This window comes from Phyllopteryx taeniolatus, chromosome 5 (genome assembly GCF_024500385.1).
Source record: "Phyllopteryx taeniolatus isolate TA_2022b chromosome 5, UOR_Ptae_1.2, whole genome shotgun sequence".
Taxonomy (NCBI): domain Eukaryota; kingdom Metazoa; phylum Chordata; class Actinopteri; order Syngnathiformes; family Syngnathidae; genus Phyllopteryx; species Phyllopteryx taeniolatus.
Genome location: NC_084506.1, coordinates 6,410,494 through 6,424,110, shown reverse-complemented (window position 1 = coordinate 6,424,110; position 13,617 = coordinate 6,410,494). Strand labels below are relative to the sequence as shown.

Here is a 13,617-nt window from a genome sequence, read left to right as displayed (position 1 = left end):
TGAGAAACGATGACAGAGTTCGGCAAACAAGCCGCAGATGTTCAACATGAGCCGTGCGCTGAGTCTTGTCGCTCACGGCGCGTTTCTTGGTTGCATAGCTGTGAATACATTATTAGTTTTATTTTTTCTTGTTTGTTTTATAGTTTGAGTTGTCACGAAAGCAAAAATATATATACATATATATATATATCTATATTAGCGACTGTTCTGCTTGATAGCTCTGTTCACAAAAAGCTCGTTTTCTCCACTTTTTTTTTGTCACAAACCAGTGTTTTTGGTGAAACCAACCATGTTCTTCTACTACTGAGGAACGTAAAAAGCTGGAAACAAACATTTTGTGGGTGAAAGAAAAGAATTACCCGTTCTTTTGGCAGGGTTAAGTGCCAATATTGTCGCAGAACACAATATTTAACAGCGTAAAACAGCATATTGTAATTACAATAATTTCTCATGTAAAATGCGCACCCCCCCCAAACAAAAATGGTCAAAAATCAATAGTGCGCATTATACATAGGTATAGGGGGAAATGGAAAAAAAAAAAAAAAAAACCTTTCCCATTTTATAAATGTATGCCGTCATCTCGAGGTTATGAAAAAGCTGTACACTTTCATTCCAATGTCACCGCCACCTAGAGGTTATGAGAAAGGTGTTGCCGACACTTTCATTCCAATATGACAGGGTTTACGTATGTATGACTGCATATACAGTTGTGCTCATAAGTTTACATACCCTGGCAGAATTTGTGAAATATATCTATATTTTTAAATATGACTGAACAACAACCATCATTCATTTCTTTATGGTTATGTTTTGTTTCATGCTAATGCTTTTCTGAAATTCAGTGACGCAACAGATTGGGAGAAGCAAGATATTCCCCACCCAAGACCGCATAAAAGCAATTGTTACAACATCAAAAATAACTTAAAATGTAGAAAAAAAGTATTACATAAAACAAGCAATAAAATGCCAAGCATACTTATAAATAATGTAACCCAACAGTTAAGATACCCTAGTAATTCATTTCTTTTCTTCCTCACTCCTACTCCCAACCAAAAAAACTACTCTGGCTCTGTTGACTGTTAATTGCACTTTGGGGGCCCCTAGTGGTAGCGGGGCCCTTCGCAGGTGCGTAGTTCCATTGGGCAGTCTTTGACTGTACATTATTAATTTCTCAAACAATTTTACAGGATTTGAAGACGATTTTTGAAGGTACTCCGATTGACGAGGTACTCCTGAAGGCACCACACTGGTAGCCACTTGGAATGACGTAGCGAAGCTAAGGCTTCAAACAAACAATTGTTTGAATAATAATATGTTAATGTACCACAAACACTCCTCGTACACATTGTAGCTATCATTTGGTTAAAGGCTGCCCAACATCAGACAAGTTCGCCTATTGGCAGAGGTAGTCGCTTTGACGTGGTGTACCTGAAGGCACCATACAGCCAGTGAAACTAATGTACCTGAAGGCACCATCCAGCCGGTGAAACTAATGTAGTCAGACGTTTTCAAAAGTATAGATTTAAATACAAGGGAAACGGAGAAAGAAATAACGTTATATATAATTATGTGTATTAAAACGAAAAATGACCAAATGCAAAGACACGTTAGTGTTTGTAGACGTGTTTGTTTTGAGGCGAAACTCCTGAAGGGACCACATAGGCCGATGTAGCAAAGCTGAGGACTTCACAAAATTAATTTCAAAAGAGAAATAGAAGGAAAAAACGGGGGTGGGGGGGGGGGATCTTTTCTCATTATGCTGGAATTGACGAGGCCGTCCTGAAGGCACCATGACAGGGATCGAACGAATGAGATTCGTTTATGGGTTAAAGAGAAATTGCATTTAAATGAGGTGACTTGCTAAAATAAATAAATAAATAAATATTTGTTTTTAAAAAGCAGAGGGAAGAAAAAAATACGGAAAAAAAAAATCCTGTCGAAAGTGGTGCTCGAATAGACCAGGCCGTCGTGAAGGCACCGTGACAGACATCGAACAAATTCGCATCGTTTACGGGTTTGAGCAAAACTGGCTTTAAGTAAAGTTACATGATATAGATTTTTGAAAAGATATATCATGAAGAAGAAGAAGACATCTTTTATTGTCATGAAAAAAAAGTCCAAAACAATACGGAAAATGTATCCTGTCGAACGTGGTTCTCTTGAAGGTACCTTGACGACCATCGAACCGTTTATTGGTTGAAGCAAAACTTGAAACATTTAAATCAAGTGATACGCCAAAATAAACGAACTATAACTTACGTAATGTTATGTATGCGTTCGCCAAGAAGAGCCACCCAACTCCAAAACTACAACGGTGGAAAATGGCTACTTTTTTGTATGAGGTGCCCAGATTGACAATGCTTTCCTGAAGGCACCACGATGGGAGTTCAGGGGCTGTCGGATTTTCCCCCCTCCTCTCTCTCTCTCTCTCTCTCGCTCGCTCGTTGGTTCGCCATGTGTGCCGACTGGCGTCCGTCAGCGGGAAGGCAGCAGAGGCGAAGAGGAGGGGAGGAAAAGTGTGTTTACACAGACGCCAGAGCGCCTGGGGAATCGTCGGCGAGAGGAAGTGAGCCGCCGGCTCTGCGTCTGCCTGCTCCGTCCGACTTCCTGCTCGGAGAAAGAAAAAGCACAGGATCCGATTTCAGGCCGAGCACAAGCCGCGTAGCAAGCATGGAAAAACAAGCACTTTCTCCGGCGGCGACGGCGACGGAGGCGGCGTCGCGCTAAAGTTCCTCGGCGGGGAAGAAAGGCCACGGAAGTGATCGCAGGTAAACACTTATCCTCGACTTTCCATCTTTTTTCCCCCAAGTTCGTTGCGTGTTTGGAACGGAGTCTTGGCGTTGTTTTTGGGCGGAAAGGCAGTGAATGCAACACTTTTTTTTTCCTTTTTTCTGTCACTCATAATAGCAGCTTGTCTTCATTCTTCCGGTGTACTTCCGAGCAACAGCTTGGAAAAAAACAACCACCAAAAACTCATTGAGACTTCTTACGAAGCTTTTAGTTTGTTTGTGGTGATTTTTGCCACGTACATACATTTAGGAGTTTTTTTTCTTCCTTTTATGTATAAAGATGAAAGAGAAAAAGAGAGACTAACTAACTAACTATGGACGACCTAGCTAGTGAAAATGAGTGAACGTTTTTTTTTTTTTAATGACTGTATATTTTGTACTAATGTATTTTTTTTTACACAATGCAGAGGTTGTAAAACAACCTGAAAACTGACGTGTTTATATATTCTCAGTTCCGCAATTTCCCTTTATTTTGCAACAAGCACAATTTTTCGGTTTAAGTCATCAAAGGCCTCTTTTCCAAACTATATGACATCAAGTTTGCAGCCTTGCCCCAAAATGGAGAAATGATGTCATCAGGTCAAAAACATTGGATGTACTGTAAACTAACGGAAATGACTAAATCGGACGGAAATCGTCAAGTTTCATTACATTTACGTGAACACGAACCTAGAATGGTTCGGTAACAAAAAAGGACGCATCGAGCACAGAGGCTTCAAAAAAAGATAACAAAACAAAAAAGAAGCTCAACGATAGCAGCGAAGGAAGAAGAATGGGGAAGAAATCACGACATGGACTCTTTCCTGCACGGGCGAGAGTCGTGTCCGCTAATCTCATGGAGAGGTTCCGTAGGGCCGACACACTGGCCGCCTTTGTGAGCCCGCAGGGGGCGCGGGCGAGGGCGAGAGGACGCCCGTCGCTCACCCGACACACCCGACGCGTCCCAGCAAAAGGTGACCCGTTCGGGGCACGCCTCATACAAACCCGTGCGCGAGTGCTTCATCTTGATCGAAAGGGCCCATTCATGGCTTACTTAATAAGCGACAATTGGGTCACGGGTGCAAATATATCAGCATTGTATTCCAGACAATTGAAAAGAATGGAAACACCTTTCATTATAAAAAGGTTGATATACTTGTTTGTGTTTCCGAAAAAACGACGACAAAGAATACATTTTCATATTCTGGATCTATCCATCCATAAATATATATGCTTATATAACTTGGAATATACATTATTTCTATATTATTTTAACTTTAAATGGGAATATATTCCAGACAATTGAAAATAGTGTCATTATTTTTTGGACTGTAAAAAATTTAATAATTGTCTTTTTTTTCCTGTTTAATATGAAAAAAAAAATTCAAAAATAAATTAAAATCGTTGGAATTTTGTTGATTCCTAGTGTTATCTACCTGTAAATGTATGTACTTGTATAATTTCTAACGTCAATTATAATTCTTTTGTTGACATATGAAATGAAAATATTTCAGAAATTTGTAGTTTTTTTAATTCCAAATTTGTTTAGAAATGTTTTCTGTAAAAGTTGACAACAATTACTAAAAATTACATTTTAATATTTTGAAATGTTTCCAATTTTAGTGTTATCTAGAAATATATAATATACATGTATCACTTAAAATAGCAATTATAATAGGAATAATATGGCAAATGTAATGATATATAAATATAATGCATTAAATATAATTTTTGCTATAAAATTGAAAATATTCCAGGCAACTGAAAATCATTTTAAAAAATAAATGTAATTTTTACAATTGTCCTCAATTTTGTAGATTTTTTTTTTTTTTTTTTTGCGCCGCTTAAATTCAATACATTATATCAAAAACTGCCCAATTTTGAGAAAACCTGATCGAAACCAAAGCGCTGATTTGGATTTTAATTAAATGTCGTATATTGAAACACCGTTTTGTCTAATGAAAGTCTGCTAGCTTAATGCTAACATTGAATGTGAAACACCATTGACAGGCTAACGGAAACTAGCATAGATGCTTAGTTAATTGTCAACTTACAAACAACTGCTACTTCAACAGACATAGCGCTGCAACGCAAGCCGAACATAAAACAATACTCACAGGCATATGAACAACACTTAACTGGAGATTAGTTGGGGACCTTCTCTGCCTCTTCTTCTTGCTCTTAAATATGTTGCCTGTCTTCCAGTAGAGCTCAGTGCTGCCATGCATGTTGTGGCCTAATGTGGTACTACACTGAACAACCCATCAAAACCCAAGAGTGGGACATACATAATATTTGTTCCGCTCAGATGCGCTTGCGCTGTGCTACCTTCACATGATGATGATGATGATGATGGTAATGATGACGATGATCTTTTCACCACTGGGACGTGTGCGGTAGTGTAGGGAAGCGCTCCCCTGCTGTGGGATCCCCTCCGCTGGGCCATTTGTCCTTGGAAGCAGAATGGCAGGAAGTCCTGACTTTGACAGCGTTGTGGTTTCACACGGCTCATCGAAAAGTCAGCGGATGGCGTGCGGCGGAAAGCGGTTCCGTGCGGCGTCGCCCTTCCGTGCCCCCCCCCCCCCCCCCCCTCCCTCCGCTCTTGGCAAACGTTACTTAGCGCCACTCACCTGTCAACAATAAACAGGCGTGACGGGAAAGCTGCGGGACACCAAAGCCGTTGCGGTCATCCGGGTTCCGTTCTGAAATTGTTCCTGGAAAATACATTCATTCAGTTTCTGACTTTTGTCACACAGGAGGTCCACAAATTCAAACTCAACTCAAACACGAGTTTCATTGAGACAAAAGTAGTGCTTAAGTTTGGCATCATGTCGGTGCATCTTGGTGCCAAGGAAGTATTTTGAAGTGAGTGGAGGAGTTTCAGTTTGACAAAAAGTTATACTTTTGAGTTTTCATTTAGACCAAAATAATGCTTCGCTGCCATCATGTGGTGTCTTGCTTCCAAGGAAGTATGTAGAAGTGAATTGTAGAGCTTTAGTTCAATGAGTCATTTTTCGCAGAGGATAAGGAGTACATGCCTGGCTGTAAATGTTGTCGTATGATCTGTCTGTCTGTGTTGCTATCATTTACGATCAAATCCAAGTTGTTTCAAGATTTATGATTCCCGCAACATTGACGCTGGTGACGTTAGCCCGTCTATGGCGTTTTGAATTGAGCGTTAGCATTATGCCGGCTCATTACGTTCACAAGACAACGTTGATGTGGCTTGGTTAAAATACACAATGCGTAATTCTCTTCGTTTTGTGTTTACCTACCTGAGTCGAGCTACCGTTGCACAAATATAAATAAACCTTGAATGTGTTGTGTTTATATTACTCTTACAAATAAAAACGTGATCAATGTAATGCAATTCTACATGATTGCACAATGACATCATCAACAAATAGACCCTCAAGCTGCCGGCAGAATTCCCTGACCCCCAAGGAATCACTCAAATCAAACTGAATGTCTTTTTAATGATCTATGTTAAACTCCCCCCCCCCCCCCCCCCAAGCCCCCGATGGCTCGGCTAGGACTAAATTTAGTTTGGGAGCGGAACCATGTGCTGGGATGAATAGAAGTGTGTGTGTGTGTATAAGAGTCCAGACGGTAGAAGGAGAAGAGGAAAAACACGCACGCACGAGGAGGAACAACAGCTCAAGCCAGAAGTATGCTTGCGGTCCAATCTGGCCCGCTTTCGCTCCACAGGAAGTGTGACGGGCTCGGAGTGGGTTATTGCCTTCATAGTGGAATGTGCGCTCGGTACAAACTCGGGCGGATCGCGCCGTTCCATTGGCAACGTGCCGGAAAAAAAAAGTGTCAGCATCTCCGACGGGAAGACCATTTGCATCCTTTGTGACCCTTAAAAAAAATAATCAAAATCAAATAAGAGTGAACCCCCCGTTGGGGCTGGGGGCTGGGGGGGGGGGGGAGAGAAGAGGACTTCATTGACAGAGCCAAGGTCCAGTTAAAAAAAAGCGCGCACATTATACAGACGAAGGTAAAAAAAAAAAAAAAACAATCGAGAACAAATTTGCAGTCAATCAAGATTGACTTTGATGCTAGTTTTGCTAGCTGGTCTATGGGGTTTCCCAGTATGTGTTAGCATTAAGCTAGCTGCCTTCCAAATTGAGGTGGTTTAGTTAAATACCCAATGCGTAAGTGTCTTTGTTTGACATTAATCTTCAACAAGGAGTGGCAATAAACCGCTTGAAGCCTCCTTTTTGAAGAATTCTTCACAAACTGCCAAACAACTTTTTGTTGTGAAGTGTGCCGCAAATGAAATTTTTGCCGGGCCACCCAAGACAAAGAAAATCGGCCGAGAGATAGCTCTTATCTTGAAAACGTGAAAGTTAGGTCAAACGTAAATTGAGGTACCACTGTATGCTGTAGAAAGCCATTTTTTAATTTGATTTGAATCGGTCTTACAGCGGGGATTCCCTTTCGCTCCATGCTTTTTGGGGAGTAAGGTCTGAAAAGTGTTTGGGGTCGGCGTGCGAGACGAACGCGTGCGCTTGTTTTGCAGCTATGGACAGCGCCATCACCCTGTGGCAGTTCCTGCTGCAGCTGCTGCTGGACCAGAGCCACAAGCACCTCATCTGCTGGACGTCCACGGACGGAGAGTTCAAGCTGCTCAAGTCCGAGGAGGTGGCCAAGCTGTGGGGGCTGCGCAAGAACAAGACCAACATGAACTACGACAAACTCAGCCGGGCCCTGCGATACTACTACGACAAGGTAAACGCGACTTCTTCTTCTCCCGCTTCCTCTTTTGACACACTGGACGACGTTCGCACTTCCTCCGAGGCCTCACGCACACAAACACGTGCCTGTGACGCAGTGGTGGGAAGTAGCCGAGTACAAATACTTTCAAGTAGATTTTCAGCTGTCTGTATTCATTTTTTGAGGACTTTTGACCACACCGTTGCCCAAACAGGAGAGTTAACTTTTTTCCGCGTTGTGTGTTTTTCTTTTATTGGTCATTAGCGCGTGCAGGTTGACTTCCAAGTATTGTCTCGTAGCGTGATCCGATTTGCCTCGGCCGACCCTGAAGAGATTTCTTCTCGCTCTTCCCGACAGAACATCATCAAGAAGGTGATCGGCCAGAAGTTCGTCTACAAGTTTGTCTCCTTCCCCGAGATCCTCAAGATGGACCCCCAGATGGTGGAGATGGGCTTAGCTTCCGGAAGGTTCCCCCCACTCCAGGAAGGTGAGGCCCCCGCGCCGGACGTGGACGAGGAGGACACGGAGGCGGAGGAAGAGGCCGAGGAGTCCCTGCGGAGGGCGCGCGCGGTCGCCCTGGGGAGCGCAGCAGAGCCGGAACGACTACCTGCGCTCGGGTCTGTACTCGTCCTTCAGCGTGGCCTCGCTCCAGAACCAGCCCGAGCTGCTCAGAGTTCTTCGGGAGGAGCCGCGGTCCGTCATCCGCTTCGGCGCCAACGACGCCAAAGCAGAGGCCTACGTCTCCCCCGGGCCGCCCGCCCGAAGCCGGAGCAACGAGGATGGAGACGAGGGGGAGGAGCGGGAGGGGGACTTCTCGGAGCAGAGCGCCCAGCCCCTCAACCTCTCGTCCGGGCACAGGGAGCGGGCCCTGCGGCCTCCTCCCGAAAAGAGGAGCGGCGGCGGAGGAAGAAGCTCCGCCTCCTCCTCGTCTTCCTCGTCGTCCAGTAGTTGTAGTCGAGGAGACGGACTCCCGGCCAGAAGCAAAAAGCCCAAAGCTCTGGACATCTCGGCCCCGTCCCTGCTGCTGGCGGGCAGCGACATCGGCTCCATCGCGCTCAACAGCCCGGCGCTGCCGTCCGGCTCGCTCACCACCGCCTTCTTCGCGGCGCAGGTGAGGAGACGCTGAGAGATGAGCGTTCACACTTGCGCTATGGCTTTGTGGGTCACCTCGCTATTGTAGGAATGCAAAGAGACGAGCATTCATTTTCATGTGGGTTAAAAACAAAACAATAAGACAAATGCTTTATTTGACTGCTTAAACCAGTATTCCCAGTAACGTTATTGTGAACCAAACGTGTAAATGCCGAGACGTGACCACTCGCGCCGTCTTTGAGAGTCCTCCAAAATGTTGTGACTGCTGAGAGTTAAACACTCATTGCAAATTTGGTGAAAAAAAACCGAAGAATTATTTGACCGATTAGCTGTGTATTCACACGTAACGCAATTTTGCATCAAAAGTATAAATGCTGGAAGATGAGCATTCACGCGATGGCCGGGGGCATAGTTAACTCTCGGGCTGTAACGATTAATCGAATCCTCATCAGAGTACGCATATCCAGCCTCAACAAAATAACAACGCTAGTTACACTAAGACAGCTCTGTAAACAAGCTGATGTTAAACACGCCCGCTACTCCGGTAGCATGTCTTATCCGTAACAGTTTTTCAATAATATGCTATATGTCATTGGTTTGAAGTTTATTTTTGGGGAATGTAAAATCAAAAAGAGGTGATACCTGCACGTGGCTTCTGAATCCTCTCAGGTCCCTTCACTCTGCTTCTTCTGTTTGTTACTCTTATACACAGTTGTTGGCAAATGAGGGATGGGCTTTCCCCCCCCCCCCCCCCCCCAGAGCTGGCTATTCCACCATAGTTTCTGCAAAGCTCCTGAAGCCCAATATAACAGGTTAGCGCGAGGATTTTTTTTTTTGTGACCAAATGTCGTTCGCTCCATTCCTCAAGATGCATTGTGTGATACATAGAGAGCACTGAAAACGACGGTCACTAGGGATGGGGCGAGTAGTATCGATACCGGGTCTCGGTAACGGGCCAATACTGGCCTTATTTCAAGGTAGCGGGTACTTGTGAATGCTGCCGTTAGCAGCCACCGATACTTGGGGCAAAAAAATCTGACAGAATAAGTCCTCCTCACAAGTAGTTGGCAACAAACTGCAGCGGTATAACACACAGGTGAATCATCATGTGCATCAGAAAGAAAATTACAGTACACCAACTTCCCCTTAAAGACAAATCTTACCATAATTTGTATAATACGTACCCCCAAAATCTCACTTTTGCAGCTGAAACTTCGTTCTACCCATGTATAATACGCCCCCCAGAATTGCTGCCATGCTCAAACATTGAAGTGTTATCTGCATAGTAATGTATATTTTATTAAGTCTTTCAAAATTTTTTTAAAAGTTCTCTCAAGTAAAAGGGAAATGCCTACTGTTGCGCAAGCACCAAACAAAAGTGGAAAATGCTTGCCTTGCTCCGTGCGTATGCATGCGCTGACGACACTGATACGTCCGTCTCAAGACGCAGTTACTTAGTCTAAGGAATTCGAATTACACGCGTGCGCAAGGGATATTACAAATTCACAGGTGAATGTTTTGCCATTTAGTAAACGAAGACGCTAAATCTCATGCTGAGTACCGGCAGACGCTTTTAGATGGCGATATACGTCGATGCAATGTATTATCGCTTCGCTAAGCAGTAGTAGCAGGCGGCTTTGTTCTCGAACATCCCATTTAAACAGCACCACAAAATGGAATATACAGTGTGTGTGTATATATTATATGCGCCGGGACGGTGGACGACTGGTTAGCACATCTGCCTAGCACATCTGCCTCACAGGTCTGGGGACCGGGGTTCAAATCCCGGCCCCGCCTGTGTGTAGTTTGCATGTTCTCCCCGTTCCTGGGTGTGTTTTCTCCGGTTTCCTCCCACATCCCCGAAACATGCGCGGTAGGTTGATTGAAGAATAAATACAATAAATTGCCCGTCGGTGAGAATGGTTGTTTGTTTCGATGTGCCGTGCGATTGGCTGGCGAACGGTTCAGGGTGTACCTCGCCTCCCGCCCGAAGATAGCTGGGATAGGCTCCAGCATGCCCGTGACCCTTGTGAGGAGAAGCGGTAATGAAAATGGATAGATATACACACACACACACTTTGATTGTTTATGTCTTTTGTTTAACACAAGCTGTTGTCACCCCGCCACAAAAGATTGCAATATTCGATGTTTAGGCTTCGTTCGTGTTTATGGATGTCATATTTGCATAAATAAATGTTATACATGTATTTAACTGCTTTTGTGCAAAGATACCAACCATAACAAAAACAACATGTTAGCAAGTTGGGCTACAATCAACCATGTCATCATCCCGCTCGTTAGTCTAGCGCACACAGGAAGTCGGCTGAGCTGTTTTCCGGGTTTGGTCACGTGACGGCCCGCATCGAGCGGATTTTCCGGGCCGTCCGGTCCCGTGACATGTTTGCGGACCAGGCGGAGCGGGCCACCGCAATCCGGTTGCTATTTGACAATCCGGCTGACTTAATCCGGTTGTCAAATATTTGTCGTTATTTGGGAAGTGGCGCTCTTTGCCAGGCGGGGTGGCAAAAGCAAGACGTGAACACACGGCAAAATGTCTGTGAGAGGAGGGAAGAGGCCTTTAAGTGATGCCACATGCTCCAATAATTCCATTAATAATGGGAGCGGGGCTGCAACACTGGCTCGCTTCTCTGAGGTGACACGAGGGGGGAGAAATTGATTTCATATGTTTTCTCTCGAGTTGCCCCCCTTCATCAACAACAGCCCCCCGCCCCTAACGTCACCCCTGTATTCCAGAGGAGAAACCGCAGACTTCCTTCCTGCTCCGCCAGTTTGTTTTTCCAAAGGCCCAAAAAGCTGCTCCATTTTGCATTTTCAGCATGTTTCGCATTAGCCCCGAAAGGCCTCGGAGCCATTCCGTGCACTCCTCTGACGCCCATCCTTCTCTGTCTCCGTCTTTTTCCAGACTCCCTCCGGTCTGCTGCTGGCGCACAGTCCGCTCTTGTCCGGCATCCACTTGTGGAGCAGCCTCAGCCCCGTGGCCCCGCTCAGCCCCGCCCGGCGGCAGGGCCACGCCTCCTTGTTCCAGGTGAGGGCCGCCACCGACCATTAATTGAACGCTCCGTTCATCTGGCCATTACTTTATTCAAAAACAGCACATTTCAACTTGACAGTGCAGAAAATGATAGCAATGTAAAAAATACACCTTTGCTCCATGATAGTGTATTCATTTATTCCCAACAGTCAACACGTGTATGTGTATTTTTTATTTTTTTTGTCCAATCGGATTTCACCCTCTCTGTTGCCATATCAGTCTAATCTGCCCAGGGCTGTCAGAATCACTAGCGGTGGGCCATGTAACGTCAACGGCGAGATTCACAACATTTCCAAAGACGTCCGCTTGTATGCCTTTCTGTGACTCTTCCAGTCTCTCTCTGTTGCAACCTACCGATAACACGAGAAGCTCAGTGGCCACGTCCCTCGCAGAACAACCTGCTTGAAGCCTCGCCCTCACGTCCAAGTGGACATCTTTGCAAATGTTGTGAATTTTGCCGTTCAGTACTAAAACCAACAGCTGGACATGTGCATTCAGAAGTTAGAAAAAGGTCAAATAAAGTTGACCTGTGACGGTTATAGCGCATTTTCAGTCCATTCAGAAATTTCACCCCCTATCCCAAACATTTTGTGAGTTGTCTCACCTGAGTAAAGTTTGGTGCAACTTTAGCCGCGCATCCGCAGGAATTAGAAATGAAATGGCCCAACATTAGGGGAATTTGAATATATCAGTGACATCGCACATCAAGCACGCCGACTGCAAGCAGGGGAGCGAAAGAATTTTCAAGATGTTTTTGTTGCTGCAACGGACGAGCACAGTTGTGCGGCTAATCAGACTTAGCGAGCGGGCCAGGCGGCGGCGGGTGGTGTGTCCGGTTTCAGCACTGTAGCGCGGGAGAGGAAATCCTGTGAATACTTCCTGTTTGAACCCAGGGGAGCCAACCAGCCTGAACGGGGTGAACCGGTTTTGAGAGCGGATTCTCCTGTGGCGGGCCGTGCATTTGCTCCTCTCGCCTTTAGAGGGGATCCACCTCCATCACGTCGCTCTTTTGCAAACCGACGATACAACAGTACAGCACGCCACTGCGCCACGTACGTCTGGAGCAGTTTACAAACAACAACAAAAAGGAATAAAATGCATCACGCTCCCCCGAGATGCTGACTGTTGAAAGTATTCTCGTGTTGTGGATACCATTATTATTATTCTACAACTATTAGCATTTGGGCTGTAAATGTGGTGGAGTGCGTTGGTTAAAAAGAGCGGAGGTGCGAGGGGACAGAGACGAACGGGAAGAGGCGGCACAATGAAGAAATAACAGGAAGCCCGATCTGTGACAATGCGGTCGCTTCCTCAGCGGAAAGCGAGCCTTTCACAGAGCTTCCGCCCCCCGGCCCACCGCCTCCTCCTCCTCCCTAACTCTGGTCCCACCTTTCTCTTCCTCCACAGTTCCCCAGCCTAATCAACGGACACATGCCTGTCCCCCTGCCAAGCCTGGAAGGAACCCCCTCCTCCTCCTCCGGTACCCACAAATCCTGATTCCGAGAGGGACGTCGCCCCGTCTTCATCCTGGTCAACATCCTTTTGCGACAGTTTTGTGACCTCATTTGTGTTTTGTCTTGGGGTTTTTTTGCACTTGGGTTGCTTGAGGCTACAGTGGTGAAAGCACTCAGTTTAAAAAAACAAAAAAAACAAAAAAAAAGCCATATCGCTAGCTGCTCGACTCGAGCTAGAAGCTTGTTCATAACTTGTCCCTCCTTTTACTTGTGGCTTTTGTATTGTATGTAACATATGCACTACGCTTCTCAGATAGTACCGGCTGTGCCTTCATTTTGTGTCCTACCATCCCAACTTCCCCTTAAAGACAAGATTTTCAAATTAATGAAAAGCCTTTTTTGTTTTTTGTTTTTAGAACTCTCTCTTTTTTTTATACTGGATGTGGTATACAGTGTGTATTCTGTATAATTTTGTATTGTGAAGATTGTCATCCATTTTCAATAAACTAAGCATTGAATGCTTGAATGCTTT

The 13,617-nt window shown here is 45.1% G+C and overlaps 1 protein-coding gene across 1 annotated transcript; it reads left to right on the top strand.

Moving 5' to 3' along the window:
* Nucleotides 1-1,787: 1,787 nt before the first annotated feature.
* Nucleotides 1,788-13,611, top strand: LOC133478405 (ETS domain-containing protein Elk-3-like). Its single transcript, XM_061774441.1, is given in 6 exon segments — nucleotides 1,788-2,768; nucleotides 7,294-7,502; nucleotides 7,845-8,066; nucleotides 8,068-8,598; nucleotides 11,503-11,625; nucleotides 13,039-13,611. Coding segments are annotated over 5 exon segments (1,173 nt in total). The 5' UTR covers nucleotides 1,788-2,768; nucleotides 7,294-7,295; the 3' UTR covers nucleotides 13,129-13,611.
* The last annotated feature ends 6 nt before the right edge of the window (nucleotides 13,612-13,617 follow it).